Raw genomic sequence first — 22,547 nt, forward strand, 5'->3', positions numbered from 1 at the left:
CCGGAATTTTTTTACAATACGGTACAGCTGGCGGAAACTTGATTTCCCGGACAAAATGTCGGTTTCAAGAAATCCAAATCGTCAGCACAGTAATGATTTCCTCAGAATATATCAATTTTAAGTTGATGAAAATTGAATAACCGTGAGAGGCCTTGATATAACGTGACCTTTGCAAAAACTAAAAGCGACTATTTTTAAACATACAGGTATACAGGTTGCGACAAACTTAGTCTGGTGAAAGTCACGAGATCGTATAAACAGTCCCTCACAAGAAACTGTATAATTTCAATTTCGTCTCATTGAGCGAAGACTTGGTATTCGACAGATACCATCTTGGCCCCCAAAAGAAATCTTTAATTGTATACCGGTTTAGAAAGGCCATTGGACAAATATACCTTCCAAAGCATTGTGCGTGATTATGGCAGAAAAGAAGAATTCAGCTAGTATTAGCGGATCGTCTATGCATTTTGTCACGCGATGATAGCGAGTAGAAATTTTAACTTATTATATGTTCTGCTTAGTTGCTGTATCCGTTCCAATAAGCAGGCAAATCTTCATTAAATTCCTTTTAAAATGGACAAATGTATAAATGATTTTTCATCGCCAGTTGTCAAGAATTAATACTTACTCATGGCTGGGATATTTAGTCAAGTAAGACATCTCGCAAGATGTTGCTCACTATTGTGATCGTGATAACAGCCGATACACGAAAACCCGAAACACGAAAACCCTCATTGGGCTTGCTGTATTCACTATTTTTGCATCAGCTTAAGTTCGATCATCCTGTTGGCAGAGGCTTTCTTCCGCTTTCTCGATTCTGGCGTAGACGACAAGAGGAGATTGCTCTCATGGTGAAGCTCGATCTGCTTTCACTTTCGAAACAAAATCTTCAAGTTGAACTTGCCAATTAAGAACGTGACTACTAGTTCTTTATGATTATGATGAGAGGGGCATTTTGACACTAGATGGAGGGCCGGCAGAATTATTAACACGCGGTCCGTATACCGATAAATACAAATGTTGCCTTAATACCAATCGACACTAGGCTTTCTTTGAACAGCTGACGGACTAGCCTGTTCCAGGTTGAGGGCCATTGTCGAGACGCAAATTGAAGAGATAAGCCGGGAATTGGACTTCGACAGATCGCCGCTTTTTGTTGGAGACGAGAATAAAAATTATTTCAAAAGAGAGCATTTATACAAAAACAAGTTTAGCTTACCTCTTTGAGGTGCAATGAGAATTGCTATGACTAAAAATATGCGATAAAAGCTAGATGCCATCGTGTTGAATTCCGTACAAACACACACCAGCACCACCACAATAACACCACGAACAAACTGGTTCTAGCCCATTCCCCTCTCGTTCCGATCTTTCACTGTGAAAATGAGAGGAGAGGAATATGTAGCGAAAATGATAGAGTTCTGAATTTCCCTCTTAAATTAAAACAAAGAGTCACAGTTTGGGATTTGACTACCGTTATATTCGAGTTAGACTATGTTATTAAATGAGAGGAACGATACTTTTCGTTAGGGGTGGGGGGGGGGGTATGGTAAATGACATTGGTCGAGTAACCCTCCAAAGATAAAGGTCAGGTTTGTCGCATCACTCGAAGTTCCCTCTGAAACAAAAGCTTAGTTTGGTACCAGTCACCGTTATCTCCAAACTAACCAGCTCGATCATTCGAGTTGAGCCTTGGTAGAGGCTTCATAAGTTCTCAATGGCGATGGAGGTCAATTGTTTTCGTGAATTCTTTGTTATAACAGTCGTGTTCACGGATCCTGTCTCCCGAGAGAATTTATACTGTCTAAGTATGTAAGTGTTTGTAGAAGCAACCGGAACAAGCTAAGGCCGTAGAAATGTCGCCGGAAATAAGTTTAAGTGTGATTTTATTGCGATTTTTTCAATCTTGATGCTGTGCTTACTGTGGGAAGCAGCGGACGTAAATACTACCACAACTCTAATTTTTGGCTTCTTTTTTCTTAAAGAATTGGCTAATTAATCAAATTACACAATGAAACGACGGCGTTTTCGGGGCGACAAATCACCATGAAATCACTGCTTGGTTACAAGTTCGATTATTGCGCAAAAAATCAGGAGTAATCTTACGCTGTGACGGCCTCGCGAATACATAGCATTCAGAGCATTTGAGTTTATTCTCTGAGCTGCAAGACTTGCAAAAGCCAAAAATCCTGGGAAGATTGTCCATCAACGATGACCAGCCCAGAGTGTCCTTCAGGATCACCGAATTGCTTTATGGGCAACCTCAATTACAGTAACGGTATAAACACCCCAGCGATGTTCTTCTACAACGGGTTGTGGCATCAAAGGACAAGCTTGCAACACGAGATACGTTCCCACTTGCCCTCCTTTGAAGAACGGTTGGGATCTAACCAAGTTTGCCGGGCACTGCTACATGGATAAAGGTGAAAACCCCACCTCTGGCTCCTCGCATATTCGAGCGTGGCACGTACAGGAATATCCATTTTGCTGGCCCTCTGGGGTCTTTACACTTTTCTGTATTAAACACCGCATTTAGTTTATCGAGGTTTACTTCTGTGCTAGTGACTTGAGGGTTATTCCAATTCCGAGAGACGTGGGTCAAGTATTCCCTCCCTCTGCCAGCCCCGGCTGGGGAGATTGAAAGAAAGAACGAATGAGGCAAGACACTCATGCAAAGTAATATCCGGCACTACAGATGATAACAGACACAAGATAATGGCAGTATTTAACAATTATTCGCCGAAGGCGAAGTTAATATTGTTGAATAATCCCCGAGACGAAGTCGAGGGGATTATTCAACAATATTAACTGAGCCTGAGGTGAATAATTGTTTTAGTATATTCACACGAAGTGATCTCAACAGAATCAGAAAGGAAACCATTAAAAAACCATTAGTTTGATTGACGGGTGAAAATTCATGCGTGAACACGAAGCCGTAAACAGTGGATGCGCAAAAGTTAGATCTTTACAGTATCTTCAAACATGGCAAATGATAGTTTTAATCCTTTTGTATCGAGTTTTGTAAGCTTTAGCATCAACGGTTTAAAAGAAAACGCCGAAAATTTAAATTACTACCCAATTCTGAGAAGAAAAGTATCTAGAGCTTTATTTGTTTCTGTCAACTCACCGTGAATGAGAAAGTTTTCTTCGTCGCTTCTTGCAAATGCTGTCAACAGCGGCTGCGATCAAGGTAAGCGTTGTTTATCTCCAAAGTTCTTTGCCTTGTTAACTTGCTGGCACGTACAATTTTCGAAAATATTTGCCTTCCTCTCTTCTCCATAAATTAACCTCTATTTATAGGCAAAATTGGTCTTGCGAGAAAATCCCGAAATCACAAAACAGTGACAAAGCGACCTCGTTTTCCTCTGTAGTGGTAAACATAGCTTCGAGCGTACAAAAAGTCAGCTAAAGTAAACCACTTCACAATAAATCACGCTGTTTAAACACCATGAAGTCTTTTCTTGCCTTCAAAGTCATCAGCACTTGGATATTCGTGTATTTTCAAACAGGTTTTACTTTGAAACTTTGGCAAAACACCCAGTTCACGACAGCGATTTTGCTCGGCTTTATATTCACCGCCTAGCGCGGTGAATATAACGTCATAGTCCGAGATAGCTAACCAATCAGATTGCTTGAATTACCAAGATCACTGAGTGTGTATATACTAAATATATATGCTCAGTGACATGTCTGTGACATGTGTTAAAATTCTGGCACAATTTTATTATTAGCTCACTTATTGGTTATCTTACATTTGGAATTCCGTGTACCCTTTTGCAACATTTCCAGTGTCACCATGGACAGCTACATGTGGTATATTTATATTTTAAACTGGGAACGTAGACGCAATTCTGGAAATGCATGTGCGTCCTCGACAGGCCATGTAATCCCTTACCGTTGTAAAAACTAAGAGAAAAGCTAAAAAGTGCGATAAAATCCTTACTTTTTCAGATGATTTTAAATTTGCACACACCTCGAAGTATGTGTGGGGAGTGTGAATTCAAACTAATAAGTGAAGACTGGTCCCTACTAGTCTACTGTTTCCTGGAGGGATGACCCTCGTATAAAAGGGACGGGGCTGGAAAATTAGGAGACCAATCTGGGTGTGAAGCTCAGGCCCCGGTTTGTTCGATAACACTCGTCACTGGATAAATCACTCAGTGTCCAGTGGGTAAAATTAGTCAAACTCTGCGATCTCCAGTGGATAAAAGTTATCCACTTTTTGAGCAACTGGGTGCAGACCGTATTTGAACCCACTCTATGAGAGACTTTACTAAAAGAGGAAACCAGTTCCCGAAACCCTTAAGAGCTATGGTGATTTAAATTACGCTGAAGATGTCAGAATTAAATGCTCTCTATAACATAATATGGGGGAGTTAATTTTTCATCTTATTTCATTGCATTACCATACAACCCCTAAACGATATCTGTCCCGGTGAAGTATTAGCTTCCGGTCTTGGGGGGGCCGTTTCTCGAAAGTCACGGTAACTTTACGGGCCCGAAAACAAATATTCAAATCGAAATATACAGAATAAGAGCGCGGGTCCTGGCTGGCAAACTACTCCATTTTGTTTCAGTAACTGACAATTTTATTGTGTTAGATGCAAAACCATTGAAACCTCGATCTTTAATGTAACCGGAGACAGCTTACCGAGCCCGTTAATTATTGGGACTTTCGAGAAACGGGCCCCTGAAAGTACTTCCCAACTGCGGACAAAATCTGCCATTTGCACTTATACCTGGACGTAAAGTGTTTTACTTTTTTTTTTTCCAATAGGGCACGGTCACAGTTTACGGACCTCCCAACTGGCCAATAACACATATATCTTATGAATCATCGTTAGCTTTCTGTAACTCGTAAGGCCTTTCTTAAGTCACTTTTCCAAAAACGAATTTATGACCGAATCACTGATTAGTGCCACGCAACCCCCACCCAGCCTAGGCCTTTCCCGATTGTGCTCGGCAACTTTTGAGCAACTTTTGGCGTTTGGAGCAACTTTTTGCGGTTCTAGCAACCACGAGCCAATTTATAGGTTCAGAGCACATGTGAAGAGTCATTTTTATTTTTTTTCCATATGTTGAACGATGTGAGTAATCATCGGTGACGAACGAAAAATAAAGCTTTTAATTAACGTTTATGTAAAAATATCAGGAAATTTAGGTGGCAACTTTTGAAATTTTGGTAGCAATTTTTTGGCGTTCCAGTGAGCAACGTTCCCCGCCGCCGCCCAATTTTAGCGTAGCCTTTCATACGTTGCCTAGTTTACGCGCGCATATTTTACGCGCGTGCGCACTTAAAAAATTACGCGACAGTGGATGTTTCCATGTTTCCTGGGAAGACTGCAACTCGAACGTGACCAAAAAGGATTGCTCAACATCGTATTGCACAACAAGCGAAATGAAATGCTCCTTATGACGAAGGCGAGTTTTGCACAACGGTAGACCAGCTTTCCCTCCTTGCTTGTGTGAGTCCAGCCACGATTAGTACCATGTGTTGCCACGAAGATTACTGTAACTCAGGTCCATTCAAATCAAATCAAATCTAATCCTTTATTCAGACAAGTAACACCCAAGAGCACTAAAGCTCTCGTTAAAACGAGTACGTGTGCAAAAAAAAAATGTAAAAGTGTACTTACTAATAACGTATTCATTATTACTATTAAAACACTAACTATAAATAGATCCACAAAATGGCTAAAAGCAGAACCTAAAGCTTAAGCTATTTACAGAATTTACAAACCCTACACTTCAAGCCATGTAAGCTTTAAGAGATCGCTTAAACAATGTCTTGTGATTCTCTGACTTTTGGAGGTCACGAATTCCAAAGTTTGCTGGCTAAAAATGTAAAGGATCGATGCATAAACTCCAGATTAAAGGAAGCTAAAGCCAGCCTAGTGCTAAGCCCACGTAACTTGTACGGTACATCCTCTTAAAATTAAAAAATTCACGGATATAAGGTGCCCCCACTGAGTAAGATTAGAGGCTTGTTAACAGGAATGTCTTTTTTGTTGGCACTACTCGGTCTTTTTACCTTTTCAAAATGAACAGTACACCGTTTTTCATCCTCCTTGTGATAAAGACTTCAAGCATGTGAAGACTGACCTTTGTTTTTTGTAGTAACACATTCCAATGAATAGCGTGGAATTGTATTATTAACCCACCCCTCCCCCAGAGATAGAGAAAATGTTGATCTTGACAAACCTCCGAGTCGTGAGAACTTGCTGTGCCCATGCAAGTTTTCGTTCACATGACAAAAACAAGATCTAAGATCCCTATAATCCCAAACTGTCTTCCGAATTTCTTATAGCAAAAATATCGCGTTGAAGTTTAATTAACGACCGACCATTTTTCGGGAAATATTAGTAAATTACGCAAAGAAACTGACCCATTCATTGAACCTCGCGTTCAGCAAATAGACCGGCGCGGTGTGAAATAAATTGTTGATCTACACCAGTGCAAGCAAATTATAGACATTTTAAGAAGTATTTTTATCTTTACATCAAGAGGATTCTTATTTCGTTCAGGAGCATGTTGTTTTATTGCTGGTCTTAACTCATTCAGTTACAGGTTCTAGGAAAGGAGCTGTTACTGAAAGGCTTATTGCCATACACGAAGTACACCCTGTTCCCAGAACTAAGTATTGCCTAAAATTTGGACGGCTAAAAATTTCTAGATGAACGTTCCACTCACGTACACTTTTAGAAGCATTTTAAATAAATTCCCTAAGATTTTCTGAATAGTTCAAAAAGTCAGCAGTGAGCGAAACTGTCACATTATGGCATATAAAAAATGATTGATTTGTTTACAAGACGTTTACAGGTAACCTAAGTTCTAATTATAGCCAATTTTCTAACTACTCAGCATTTCTCAGTTCAGTACCGTATCGGTACAAGACTTACTTCCTTTTTTCGCTGCCGGTTCCTAATATGGTCACACAAGTGGCTCTATTGGTCAGGTTTTCCAAGTATGGGCGGCGCATCTAAGAGGGCCATTGCACGTAGCTCTCTTCAGAGCTGAAGTGTCTCAAAACCGCTTTTCGTTCCTCTCTGACAATCACTGACCTCCAGAGCAATGTTTTTCTTGTTGTGTTCTCGTTGGGTGAAAGTGTTTAGCATTCCCCTTAATATATTTACAGGCGAAGATTAGGACGCATCAAAGAAAGTCAAAAAAAAATTTAGCCTTAACTCTGAATGGAAACTTATCATGATTAAGTATATAACGATAAAAGCACCTAGAGTTAAGTAGGGGAAAAAAAAAGCTTTCTTTCGGCAACCAAAAAATGCATTTATTATCCTTGAGTACTTTTTGTACCATTCGGCCTACATAATAACATTCTAATAAGCTTCACCGGTGAAACTGAGTTCTTGTAAATAAGGGGCTGGCAGTCTTACTACACTGTAATCATCGAAAGTCAACCACCTTGAAAGAAGCACAGGGCATTAAATGACTAACACTTTATCAGTAGGGCATACATAGAGTACTCCTATAGTGAAAGCTTCGTAGAGTTGAAATAAACTGCCTGTTTTAATTCGCTCGCAAAACTTGCTTGCTGGGATCTTTGAGCCTTGTTGAGAGCATGCAAAGCACTCCCAACTTTCTCCAAAAAGGTCCTCTTGCACACAGCGGATTTCGAGGTCAATCAAGGTGAAAGAGACCAGTTATTGACCGGACTTAAAATATGTTTCGGAGAAGAGAAACAAAGGACAGCATATACTGTATTCTCTTTCACTATAAACTGAAACAACCCCTGTATACATGCATTAAACTAAGACACTATAGCCCACGCTGTTACACTTCTATATTAAATTCAAAACAAAGTAAACTTTTAGATCTCAGTATGTGGATCTGACTGTATATACCTATGCATGGCTTCAAGTTTCGCCTCCAAAGTATGCACCGCATTAATTTCAGCTATAGTATTATAACGAGGAAATACAAAGACGACAAAAAAGCCATCATGGAAGGCGATAGCCAAGCACCTTCATGACAGAAACATGGAGTTAACCGTAAGATAATGGGAACTGCAAAAGGTAAATCAATAAAAGTTCACCGACCAGCAAGAACATGTAGTTACAGCCAGGCCAGTTACGTTTTCGCATAACTATTAATTATTTCTAAGGAAACAGGAATAAAACAGGAGTGCTATTATTTCATCTTATTTCTCATTATAAGTGCTGGCTGGCCGAATTCAAGAATAAATTAGGTTTCTATTAGTTCATCGGCGTATGTAATTATCAAGGAGCCCTAGCCTTTTTTGTGGCATATAGCAGGAGTCGCTATCGGATTGTAACTGTGTGCTTCATGATTTTTTTCATGATATGTCGATACGGACTGACTGCACTTTCATGACTTCTTCTTAACTGACCTCAATTTACACCTAATTGCAATAACGTCAAAGAAAATATGAAAAAAGTGAATTGAAAGAAGCTAAATAGGAATAAATTATGCACGCTCGATCACTACACCCAGGGCTGATCTGATCTGACAAAACCAATGAAATGAAAACGCCTTTCGTTACATTGGCCAAACACCTTCTCTCAACGCCACTGGTGTCAAACTGAAGTGAGAAGTATTAACAAAAATGTTTTCAGGATTAAATCAAAATATTAAAATGTAAGTTTTAGTTTTTTAGCTTGAATTTGCTTTTTTGCCGAGACAACGTTATTGCAGTTAGGTGTAGTAGTACGCTTTTCACAGTTTGACCGGTACCGTTTTTTTTTTTTTTTAATTTGTTACGTTACAAAAACGATCCACCACAAACAACAAAGACGTTCTGTGACGAAGGGTATTATGATCTTGAACAATTAAGTCATGTAAGTAGCATTGGATTTGTAAACCTATTCTAAACAAAGTAATAAATCACTTCAGTCTCTCTTTATTGTAAATTCAAAACACACTTTGGTTACCATAGTTACTTTATTGCACTCGGTCTAAATACGTTAACACATCATATTTAGCAACTAAAAGAAATTGCAAACGATTCTCTTTCTAGTTTCCAGCATCTTTACTCGTGAGCATTTTTCAAAAACACCGATTTTCATAACGAAGATGTGGTAACAAATAAATGTAACACTAGATGCTCATAAGGAAAATCATAAAAGAACGAACAAAGAAAACTATTCCCCAGTTGACTCATTACGAATTCTTGTCCTTAAAGTAACTACTACTTAATTTGGACCGGCTACAACTACTCTGACTACTACTACTACTGGAAAAATGATAAATAGCTTTAAAGGGCTGATGACGCTAACTCCAGCGCTCTGACTTTCATCCGACGAAACTGATTTGCTGAAGTATCAAGAATGGAAATGGCCACTAATTATATAGTTGTCTGATCTTGCTATTATACCATACGAGTACATGGAAATTGTTACCGGCCGGGGGCTTACATTTTGGTTTAGCGCGCAGCCCTTGGTAACAAAGAACTGATTAGAAGTTAGCTTGAAAATGTAGGGGCTAATTTAATTTTAACGAACCACACGAGAGAAACACTCCAGCCCAAAAGTCATGCGTTGATTACATTGTGCGAGTGTCTTAATTGGTATTTGAAAAAACTTAAGAACTAGAATTACCTTGAAACTGCCCTGTAACTCCTAATAAGGAAAGTCACAATTATCTATTTATAAAAATAAAATGGAGTATAGTTCGAAAGTGTGGATAAGTAGCTGTTCATAAACATTGAGAAGTGGATGAACGTGTTCATGCTTCAATTCATGGTAGGTGTAACAGTCACTCGCCGTCTATGTCCTCCAGTTCTAATTTAAGAACATTAGTCTTGGCTTTGTCTCCCAACTTCTTACGAATGTCGTCGCGAACTTGTTGGTATAAATCTTCATTTAAGGTGCACGTCTGCGTTGAAACCCATACCTTCATGCTTGATGACTTCCACGTGAAGAAAAGGAAGTTCTTTTCATTTTGGGGGGCCTCGAAATGGAGTCCAAGAAGAGCAACAGTCACCTGTTTGCTTGAGTCGACTGCGCATGGTGCTATTAAGAATTTACCTTTATTCGCCGAACTACTCTTGGAACTGAATAGGCTGACCCCATTTGCATCTTTCGCCAGACTATCGAGGGTGCCTTTCAAGACCTTCATGATTTCTTTTTTACCACCCACCAGCCCGCTCAATATCTGCAGGGTCAATTGAGAGAGCTTGAAATCCATCTTCGAAGTCTTGTATTCCGTGAACTCGAAGTCTTGAATTACCCATCCGATGTTCTTCATTACTTTGGCATAAAATTTGAACCAGTTTTCGGTGTCATTGTAGGGGTCGTGTTTCTTGTTTGCAGCCAACTGGGCGAGCAGACTGGAATTCAAAACATCAACTCTCTGCTGATCTGGCACATTGTTGACAAACGAAACCAGGGATCCATTGTCGACGTAGGCTTCTGGCTTTCCTTCAGTGGGGGTAGATAAAGGACGTGCGGAATCCGCCACTGCCTCCAAAGCAACGTTCGCTCCCTTCAATCCAGCACTTCGTGCCGCGAATGTTGGAGCAGATGGGAAGACCGAATGTTCTTTAAGTTCCAATGAGCTCAAAAAGCTTCGTCTCTCTATCAAGCTCTGGTTTGTCGTCGAAAACATCGTTACAGGATGTGTAACTGTCCACTTAGTGCAATAGAACGGACTGGCTTGCGTTCTTAATAGTGGGTGACTTATAATGAGGGTTTTTAAGTATGTAATTCGTAGGCGGAGATCTGAAGTAGGGGACAATCACAGTTCTAAACAACAACGATAGACAGTAGAAGGTGCCTCTAAATATGGTTATTAAGTATCACTATTGGTCAGACTTTACGACCATGGGCGGGAATCTGAAGTGTTGTCAAAAAGAAACTTTGCTGCCGTGTCATAAACTAATGTTTTCAAAGGATCTGCATGTTTACATCCGTTAAGGCATATAAAAATAGTATCAGCCAAAGCCGCACCCAAGGCCACAAAGCATTACTATTGGTCAGAAGTTAGGTCGACAATTAGCGGACACATTCGAATGTCTCACTCAAGAACTTACATTTTTCAACTCTTTGGATAATAAAGATGACAGAAAGTAAGAAACAGAAAAAAAAACAGTTATGTCTTTAACTGGCTTATTAGTAATTTACGATTAATATTTTGCATAGAATGTTTTTATGATCGTAGGGACACCTTTATCAGTGGGTAATAAAGTTTAGGCTTTGTCGAGAAACTTTGAAGAAATACTATGATTGAACTTAACTTGGTAAGGTATTAATTCAAATACAGTTTTATTCTTTATTTTACGGCCTTTACTGATACCGCAAATCTTTCCAGAGACAACTAAAACAAGACCTAGGAGATCTTAACAACATAGAACAAGCAATAACGGTAAGCGGGGCATACAACGCCTGTTGTTACTATACTTAAGAGGGACATGCACTGAGAAAGGAGTGCTTAAACTGTTACGTGTCCGTAAAATTGAGTAAAGATGGCCCCTGGCTAGTCATAGCTAGCAGACAATGTCAGATTGCACTTGATTCAGCGAATTCTTCATTGTCTTAAAAGGCTATGCGTTCTATTGCTTGAAAGCACGTATCTACGTATGGCATTACGAACAATTTAAGTACGGTCGATTACCTGAAGAAGATAAATGATTCAGTAACAAGTTCGAGAATAAAATATACAAATCATTAAGAGAGTTTACATGTTGCTACTTTCTGGACTAATTTAAAGGCTCTTTCACCTAGTTTGTCTTTGACTTCGTTTCGGAGGCCGGCGAAATGCTCTTCGTTTAAAGAAAGGTTTGTAGTTGAAATGAATACGGCTGTTTCTTGTTTTTTTTGAGAGGTGAAAAAAAGGTCTTCAAATCCTTCATTGGCATAGAAGTAGAAAAATAACACCAAGACGCTGATCTTGTTAGTACTGTCTACATCGCAAACAAAAATCTGGAAGTTACCGCCATGTTTTGCAATGCTGTTCGAGCCAAACAGAGTGAACACATCTGAAGCTTTCGTTAGACTGTCGAAAGTTTCTTTTACTGTTGTCATTAGTTCCTTTTTGTCTCCTATCAAGCCACCCAGAAGCTCTTGTGCTACTTGGGATATGGTAAGGAAATTGGACCGATGCTCGTATTTGTGAAACTCGAAGCCCCGAGTAATCCATCCAAGTTGAGTCATAATTTTGTTGTAGAATGTGTACCAGTCATCGGTCTCATTAAAGCGGTTGTGTTTCTTGTTCGCTGCCAGCTGAGCTAACAGGGAAGAATATATCACATCTTGCTTCAATTGACCGTTTAAGCGAGGGGAAAAGAAAACCAGGCTTCCAGCACCGACATAAGCCTCAGCCTTTCCGTCAAGAAAAAACGGAACGCTGCTTGCCTCCGTGCGCGTGGACGATGGTGAGGCGGAATGTTTTCCGCGCTTCAAAAAATCTGCCTCACTCGCTGAATCCATCATTAAAGTAACTTGACGAAAAGGAAAGGCAGACGGAGGGGGTTCTTGAGTGCAGATAATGAAGGCATCAACGACCTCTCTGAAAAAGAGATACCACCAATTTTGCTCATTACGTGCTGCAAGTGATGCTTTCATCAATAAAATCACTCATCCTTATAATGGCAGTCATTAAAAACTGTTTGGCAATCACCGATATAGACAGATTCCGTTTTGCCAATTATGCTCACAGGCAAATAGTTGCATAGCCGTTGTTGTTACCGAAATTGTGAGCATCGATTTATAGTGCTGCATATAGCTCAGGAAGGCGAAAAATACGACACATGACTCACATATAACATTTCGTTTTAACTTCTTTTGGAACATTTACCTTTAAATTTGTATTTAACACAGTAAAAACAACGGATAAAAAACGACGTTTCGATCGATCTTCGGTCATTTTCAAGTAAATAAAAAAAGTTAAGAGAATTAGCATATATATGTGTAAGATGTAAAAGTATGTTAAGAACTATCAAAAACATGTTTGAAGATGTTAAAAGAATGAAGTAAAGCATGCAGAAAAAGAACAACAATAGAATCCAATTAAAAGAGCTATTTATAATAAAAACTTTTGCTCGAAGTGATTCATAATTGTACATTGAGATTAGGTCTCAGTTCATTAATAAAAACCATGAACTGATGAACGGGGTGAGATAATCGCCAGAACTTCGTGTCTGAGCAGTTGGTGATATGGCGAATATCAGAAAACGGCGCCTGGCGGATTGACAGTCTCAGCTTTGCTACACTCGATTAGTTGTAAGTTCCGCCCTCTGACCAAGGACTAGCTAGCGCTTGGAACGTCAGCTTTTGAAGTTTTTTGCAGGGATGGCAAGTTACCTTTTAATCTCAGTAAACAAAAACGAAATTCTAGTGTTTCACTTCCTCACGCGACCGAGCATCTCTCGGTTTCTTTTAAAGCTTACTGCTTTGAAATTTCAATATATGGGTAATAAAAACTAAGTAAACGCTTGAATGATGTTGTGCCTCCAATGAAGTCTTTATATAATCCTCCATACCCAGATCGAGTCTAGTGTTAGTAACTTTCAACACATCTGTGGTCATCTGGCTATAGATACTCCACAGAGTTCAATTGATGATTTAGCCTTGAGGTACTACCACTTTATTCGTTTTTCTTTTAAATCAGAAAACGGACGGAAATTGAATAACGTTCTGATTTAATTTACCTGTAGGTTCGAAAGCGGAATGACACTTAAAACTCCTGATCTTTAGTTCAATTTTCCTGTTCCTCTCATCAACTAAGAACAAACTCATCAATTAAAATTTCCGGCACTTCTGGTTTTCTACAGGTATAGAGCAGTTCAAGAAGATTTTACAGTTGTATTAGTACATGCTAAATCAACTAAATGTGATTCATCAGAAGCATATGCTTCTGGATGCATGCAGTGTAGACTTTAACGACGAGTAACTTCTTTTTTCCTTCCCCGTATCGCCAGAGTGTGCCGTATATTGTGTATTTCCATGGTAAAATCCTCGAAAAACGGACTATTCGTAGTATTCTAAAATGCCCGGATTAAAGTTGGGCTTTACTTGGAGAATGCACCTTAAGCAGCTCCCCGACAGGCCAATGAAAACACTCAAAATCATTTATTTAGACGTTACTTCAAAGTTTTCGATTTCGCTAATAATTTGAAAATGTGAAAGATCTAGCCCTTTGCGACTGGTCAAAGAGTGACGCTTTCTTAAACTGCGTTTTTAATGAGCGCTTTTAATTTTAACTAGAAAATGGAGAAATTATTGCTAATAGGGCAATTCTTTATTCTACCCTTTCTTTCTTGCAAATGATGAAAGTTTTTCGACGAAAAGTCGGCAGAGGGCGAACTGTCTCATTCCGGACATTATTAACATGATTAATTTGTTTACAAGAAGTTTACAGGTAGTCCGTGTGCTAATTATGGCCAATTTCCAACTACTCAGTATTTCTCAGCAGACATTAATGTATTGTTGGGATCGACTTCCCTTTTTCGCCTAAACAATTAACCAGCCTAAATGGCGTCAAAAAATGGCTCTGTTGGTCACCTTTAACGTCGGCGTGACTATAGGCGGGGCATAAGAGAGGTCCTCGCACGTAACTCTCTTACTAATTAGTGTGTCCCAAAGTTTGTGTTCCGATCTACATACGATCATCGACTTCCAGCACAGTGGGTTTTGAAGTGAAAGTTTTCTAGAATTGCCCAAAATATGTGTACAACCGTAGATCAGGAAGTTCAGGACGACTCATGAGAAAAGATTAATATTAAATTCCGCCTGAATTCTAATAGGAAACACTTATCATATCAGTACTATATTAATAGAGAAAAAAAAACACGACAATCTTTTTGCCAAAACCAAAAAATGCTATAATTATCCTTAAGCACTTTTATCATGCGACCTGCATAACAGCGTTCTAGGCTTCACTGCATAACAAAGCAGAGTGTTGTTGTAAGGCGCCGGTTAAGTCATCGAGAGTTAACCACCTTGACAATGAACAGTATTAACGGTTTTGTCAGTAAACACACTTCAGATGATTTATTACTCCTTTATTATTAGTGGAAGCTTCTTTCAGATGATTGAAATAAACTGCATGATGCTGTTTCGCTCGAAAAAAGTAATTAAACTACTACACAGTAACTTCTACTATGCTTTCAGGTGAAACTCGGAAACAGCACCCATGAAAAATGTGAGACTCACACTTGTAAACACTCCCACTCAAGCATTGGCGGCTGTATTTAAACTCCCCAGCAAGTTTTCAATAAAAAAAAATAGGGGCCATTTAAATCAATCGATCTCGAGAAGGTAAAAATTAAAGAAAAAATCGTTGAGCGGGTTCCAAGTTATGATAACATTTGTTGAAACGAACCACGTCGTTTGCAAAAATACCTATAATAGCTCCTTAATGCATACCAAGAAAAAGCTTGAAATTCTTGCGCCCTCCAAGTATGAACTCTTCGTACACGTTTACGGTTTTTTTTTTTGTTCTTTATAGCCAATTATCAGAGATTTTTAGTCAAACATCATAAAATATCGGTCTCCCGAACGCTTTCGTAGGTTTTGTTTCTACTTTACCAACATCAAGGCAGCTATTGGAGGAACATGTTTCCATGCACGATTTCGGAGACAAGAAAAATTTCCTTCTCCCTTCTACCAGAAATAGTTACACGACGGCCAAGAAAACAACTTTTTATCTTTTAATTAGCTAATATAGCTGTTGTGACTATTTTCTGATATCTTTGTTAGTGGCGACGTAGGTAATACTAAAACGTGGGAGCAGTGTTGTCCCTGAAAAATCCAGTCGAGTCACCTGAAGTATTTTGCGACTACTAAAAACGAGCGAACGAGCCGTGGAACTGGTGACGAGGCCAAAGCTTCCGCTCAAGCCCAGTTTCCGCTCATTTCCTCGCTCGAGGTACTTACTGAGATTGATCGCAGGCTCAAATGTAATAACAACCATCTCTAGCACGTCAGACAGAGAGTTCTTAGGCTAATAAAAGGTGAGAAAAGGGAGAAATAAGGAGAAATTACGCAAAGCTTAATATTTCGCAGTCAAAAAAGGGCTAAATGGACACCACACTAGGAGAAAGGAAGCCAGTAACAGCTTAAACCTAATAATCATTTGCTCGTTGCATCTCTCCTTGTTGCACTGTTCTTAAAAATCGTAGGGATCAGACAATGGCGGTCAGTTGCTTAACTGCGTCCCTCACTATTCTAATTTCGACATTCATTTAGAAAGGGGTAAAGTTTATAAATTCAATAACGCATCGCGACAAAAATTTAATTCGATGGGCTTTACACAAACTCTGTTCGATTTGAGATTGAGTCTACTGTAAACTTTTGTCTGTTTAGATTTATTGTAGAATACCTAGATGCATTGGTTATTACGTTTACAGCACGAACGTACGTTTAAAGATCGAGGGGAATAGCTAGCCAAAGATCTCCAGAGATGCCAGCCTCTGGAGATCTAAAATCTGGAGACCCTCTTTTTTTCACTACAACCCCCCCCCCCCCCCCGGGAATTTCAAAGGACTCCCCGCCCCGACAAATTGACCCAGCCCCCATTGGAAATGACGTAGGACATTATATGAAGTCTTACAGGAAGTACATACTATCAACGAGTTGGACGATCCAAACCGGCATTCAGACGAACTTAAATGAGCCATGAATTTAACTCACTAAGTTTGGTTCGGCTCATGAAAAGTTCTACGTTTGGCCTACGCCTGAGTCAATTCGGGAAATAAAAAGTTTTGACTTTCTTAAAATTGATCTTTCGGTGTTTGGTAATCAAGAGTCATACACTTTTTAATAAGGTGTCAGACGCACCAATTATAATTTTTAAGCTCAATTTTTTCAGGGTGAGGCTGAAACGAGCTGGGGATGATTTTCAGTGATATATTTTTGTCCAGCTTGATGAAACGTTCATCACGTTCAGTTCATGCAAATCGAAATGAAAATGCTTATAGCTGATCTAATTTTAGTTCGTTAAAAAAAATGAAGATTTACCTTTCTTATGAATAAGATTCTAATACAAGAATCGAAAGAGCTTGTTCAAAACGAATAACTTTCGGACTTGAAGTTTTCACAGAGTAAAAACGTTCCCGACGGCAGTGTAAAACAATTGATTTCAAGTGGTAAATATTCTCAGAGTCACATAGTATCATACAGCCTGTCAATCATGACTCTATTCCATCACAAGCAGTAAGAAATATGTCCATTCTTGCTTAAGTATCGTTTAAAAACATAATAAATAAGGAATCAGAGGTAGCACATCCACAGAGTGGTTCTTTGGCTACCATTCCTGGTCGAATTTGAAGTTTGGAAATGCTAGATTTTGAGGAGGGGGAAAACCGGGGTACCTGGAGGAAACTTCTTGGAGCAATGCAGAGAAACCAACAACAGACTCAACCCAATATAGTGTTTTAAACATACACGTTTTGCCTTGTATTTAACAAAAGCCCACGATCGATATATTAAAATTCTAACATGACTCCGAGACTTTCCGGTCATTTTTCTATATTTGTTTTGGTTGCCTTTGTGCTCTAGTCTCTTTTGGGAATTGCGAGACAAAAGAGTCGATCTTGAAAAATTTACAGTTTTGGCCCTAGAGCCTCGGAGTCATGTTAGAATTTTGATGTATCGAACGTGGGCTATTGGTTCATGCATCAGCTTGCGTGTATCGAAGATACGAAGGACGCGGGCACGAAGGAGGTGTTCGAGTTGCTCAATCACAAAGGCATCAAAAGGGGAAAAAATGCAAGTTGAGATCTGGGATTGAGAGATTAAGGGCCTGTTTGCATGAAGGTGGGGGACCCCAGGTAGGTGAGGTAACATGTGGCGGGTTACCACACCTAACATGTAAACGTGATCAAATTAAAATGAGAGATTATATGGACAGGCGGGTTACCCCTCCTGAACGGGTTACCTCGCCTACCTGGGGTCCCCCACCTCCATGTAAACAAGCCCTAATATTAGAGTTAGGTTTAAGCTAGCTTTGTTTGTTTCGATTTATTATAGTATGACGAAACGACTAGGTATTAAGATCACAGCACTTATACGTCTAAATCTCTAACTTGTGTTCTATTGAAAGTACAATTTTAACTGAGCTGTTTAATAAGAGAAAACAGCCGACGATTCGAGGCGCCCTCATGGTTCGGGAGACAAGCGTGAAAGAAAAGTGTGATGCACGTGCAGAGCTTAGATGTTTAGCTCATACAACCATTTAATTAGCTGAGGCAACGCCCGATGAACATTAGGCTTAAAGCTGAACGTTATTGATCATTAGCTGCTTCTCTCCAGAGTTCGATCTAGAGTCTCGTCAGATCCGTGAGAATCAACTGATAAAATCATGGCGGTCAATTATTTCAGTGTGTTCTTTAGCATTGTGGTGCTGACGATCATTTCGCAAAGGGGTAAGTTGTAGATTCGATAATATATAGTGACGATTTCATAAATAGGTGAACCAACAGCACAAGCTGAGATCTCTTGGACCGAGATGATTTAACCGTCCGCTTTGTCTGTTTCGTATAGAATGCCGAGTAGACGGGCTATTAGGTTTGCATTGCATTAAATACAGCGGAGAATGTAACGAAGATTGAATTACCAATAACCAATACTGGTCGAATTGGACCAAAATTTGGATTCGGTTGGATTATGAGGACGGGGGAAACCGGAGAAACCTCTTGGAGCAAAGCAGAGAACCAACAACAAACTCAAGCGACAAATGGCGTCGACGCTGCGGGATTTGAACGCGACCAATATTGCTGGAAGGCGAGTGCTCTCGCACCACTGGGCCAGTGGCCTTCCTCCCCCGAATCCTCTCGTTAGACCCATTTACCAAGAGTCATAAAAACACCCACTTTTTGGGTTTTATGCATATATCAAAATGATTCGTTCCTAAAAAAGTCTGTTTTTCTTACAGTTTCCTGCCTGAGTTGTTACACTTGTACAAGCAACGTTTCCTGGGCGGACTGTAACTCGAAAATGACAAAAACAGGATGCCCATCGGGAACACCCAATTGCGCCAAAAGCTTAGACACATGCTTTAAGGCCGGTGGAGTCAAGAAACAGATCTTCTTCAAGAGATGTGGCACCGAAGGAAAGACCTGCCAGCCTAAAAAGAGTCCCTCTTTCTGTACTGGTTCAAAGTTTATTTCAGCATTTGGTTTCAGCTCCGAGGACACCTGTTGTTATGGAAACAACTGCAACTCGGGTCCACGGTATAAGGTCAGCAGCGCACTTATGGGAGTTTCCATTTTATTGGTTTTCTGGAGCCTTCATTCTTTCTTTACATTTTAAGCAAACATTAAATGTAATACTGTAGTTTGTCAAGGCTAGCTTCAAACGTTAAGTAGGCTTCTTTAAGCAAATGAAGACTTCTCTGCGTAGTAATACGCCATGTATTTTTATAAAAGAAAAGGCTTTTGAGTCGCAAGACCGCTTGTGAACGTTGCATCTTGTTATTATAATTCATAAACCAGTAATTAAAAATTATAATAATTAAAAGGCTTTTCTGTAAGCAAGTAAACACTGATTTATGGAGTAAAACATCCTTAAATAGAAACCGTCATTTTGTCTCAGGAGATTTATGCACGGCTAGAATCGTTCTCTACGAGGCTAGCCGTGCATAAACAAAGCTTTTTAAATCTCCTGAGACAAAACGGCCGCCGCGTGACAAAGGTCTATAAACCTTTTATGGGACTATAAAATATCAGTCTCGGCGCATCGCTTGTTTGTTTGATTGTTTTTGTTTGTTTTGTTTGTTTGCTTGTTATTTGCATTCAAGCTCCCAAAATGTAATCTAGAATTGTGCTTTATTTATTCTCGCAAATACAGTGCAATTGTAAAATCGTTTCAGTTTTAAAGCTATTTTGGGTTTGGTGGCAGGGGGGTACTCCCTATACCTTAGACTAATAATCTAAGACTCTTCTAAGCATTTCTTAACGGCTGCACTGTACGCTGCCACCCCTTCTCCCTCGTGTTGTTCACGTTTGTGAAAGTGAAATCCCTACCTGAACTAAAGAAAAGTGAATAATCTTTGTCAGTGTACAGCAAAATATGGTGTAGGCACCATATTTGGCACAGTGCCCCATACTGTCATGTCTGCCATCACCTGCCATCACAATACCCTCTCCCACATCCACCCAAGCGTGGTCATTGCACGCGTGCTGAACAAGAATGCTGTATAATGACAGACTAAAAACAATAGACAACTCCCAAAGCACAAACTCAGCCAAAACGCTAAAAATCTTCAATGTTTACTCAAGTTTGGGCTTATAGAAGGTAATGTCATAGTTTTTCAATGACCATGAAATTCAGAGTCCGGGTTGTTAGTTAATCAATTGTGGCCCTGAAAAAATTTGAAGGAAAAAAAACTACGAATTTTTAAGAAAATGCTTTTTTCGTGAGATTGACTCTTAAACGCCGACAAACGTCAACAAATAGCGAAAACTATAATTTCTATATATTTGCTTTGCTCGAAATCGCGCGCATTTACAAGGCCCTAAAGCGTTTTGCTGACTTGCAAGGACCCGTCTGTTATAAGGATGCCCAAAATACAGAGATGAATCTCATCGTTTATTAGATATAATCCGTGTAAAGTTTGCTTATCATTTTCGCATAAATTATGACCTAAATTTGGAAACCGCTGAATTTCTCGAATTGGGTCTTTGCGATTTTGGTGAAACTCTGTTCAGCCTAAGGCACTAATGCGTACTATGTGTAACCGAGAGATTTTCACGAAAAAATGCCGGCAACAGCAGATTTTCGACTCAGACCTCAAAGAGGCGTGGCATTATAACCACGTGACATTTACTCCGATCGCCAAAAATTTTATGTTATATTGTAGATTGATCTATATGTTATCCATTCTATGTGTTAGACTTACGATAAAAGTAAAGGTGGGGATACCAGAGAGCTTCAAAGTTAGATGGTACCCCCTAAAAAAAACTGGGTCGAGTCACCTTAAGTAAAAACTTAATTTTTCTTTTTTTCGAAGAAATTTGCATAGTTGCTGGCCAAGTAGTGTGTGAAAACGCTTTATATGGTAAACAGCCTTTACCTTGTTTCAAGCTCCGTTATCACGTGTTTCGTAAGAGCCAATAAGAAAACACTTTTGAAATATTCACGAGGCTAGTTTGCTGCGCCAAGTTCAAATTTAAAATTCTGTGATAACATGTTTATATTAGATGGCGGAGGAAGACATAAAAACACATGATGCTATGAACAGTCTTCTTGGCTCTTGGGGAAGATTGCTCTTTTACAAACCAGTCTGTCTCGTCTGTCTTTACTTTACTGCGATATGTGAGTGGAAAAGCGTTTCTGAGTTGATTTAATAAGAAGATGAAATTATGAAAAGCAAAGTCGCCAAAGGTAGGTGCTAACGTCCATTTGAATTTTAATAAGTTCGGCGGTTTAGTTGCAATTCATAGTCTGATATTTAAAGTGCTCAGTAAACAGGAAATTCTTCTATTTAATTTTTTTAGAATTTCATTTTGATAATGCTGCGAATTATTATAATTGCTGTTCATTGCATGCAGGAATTGCAAGAGGTAAAATTTAAAATTCACTAAATCAAGATGCACATAAGTGATGAATGCGGCGCCCTCACGAGAATAAACATTTGGCTGTCATGGAATTAAACAATTCAACTTTTAGAAGGTAAAAAGTTATTCTTCTTAAGAATATAAGACATGATTTTCGCAGTATGGCCCTATACATAAATTATGCCTACGGCTATTTTTCAAAGAAAACAAATAGTCAGAACAATACTAAGCCTTTGGGATTTCATATATTATTTTTAAGATTTTATTTATTTATTTTTTTAAATTTTTTTAACGCAGCATGAATGGAGCTGTTTTAAACATGAAAAAATATCTTTTTTCCTTGATTTACAGAAAAGTGTGGTCCGTTTGAAGGTGATTATAAAATTGTCGCAGTGTTTCGCTAAATGAAGGACACAGGAGTGTTATGAGTAAAGGGGAAAACGATCCCTCTAAGAAAAAAAATAACGTCAATTAAGAGGACAAAAACGGGTATTATTCTCCCTTGCTTTAATAAATTAATTCTCCCAGCCTGAATAAACAAGAGGTAAGCCTGGTAAAAGTTTGTTCACCCACACTACTGATAGTGGCATTTGCCCATCGACTGTGGCAGACAACCAAACACCTTTGCAATCTGGTCTAAACTCCTTGGCAAGAACCATTAAAACGTCTTCAGCTTAAAGAATTTAAGCGTTGGTTGAATGCACTCTAGTTGCTCTGCTTCGAAAGAGTCCTCTTAGAAATTTATCAGAGTTCAAGCTAGAAATAAAGAAACTACAAATCACTTTTATGATCAGATTCCAGTTTCGGTCAAGTCTTTTATTGAGCAAAAGTCAGCGTTGAGGCAGTACGACCACTACAGAGAGATGACCAAGGAAAGCAACAACAAAAGGTGGTAAGTAAATTCTATTCATAAATCAACGTTATTTGAACTTACCTTTCTTCTAAGAAATTATGGTCTTCAAAGGCAACTTACAAATCAAAATAACAGTCTATGTGCGCAATTCTGCAAACGATCGGATGTAGTAGTTGTATAGTAAAAGGCATAATAAAAACAATGGAAGAAAAATTCAGTGACTTC

At 39.1% G+C, this 22,547-nt stretch overlaps 1 protein-coding gene across 1 annotated transcript; it reads right to left on the reverse strand.

Moving 5' to 3' along the window:
• Positions 1 to 9,729: 9,729 nt before the first annotated feature.
• LOC140953810 (uncharacterized) lies at positions 9,730 to 10,581 on the reverse strand. The gene has a single exon (XM_073403192.1). It carries the CDS (start codon positions 10,579 to 10,581, stop codon positions 9,730 to 9,732), a length of 852 nt encoding a protein of 283 aa, XP_073259293.1.
• Positions 10,582 to 22,547: the final 11,966 nt, after the last annotated feature.

Source organism: Porites lutea, chromosome 12 (assembly GCF_958299795.1).
Source record: "Porites lutea chromosome 12, jaPorLute2.1, whole genome shotgun sequence".
NCBI classification, from domain to species: Eukaryota; Metazoa; Cnidaria; class Anthozoa; order Scleractinia; family Poritidae; genus Porites; species Porites lutea.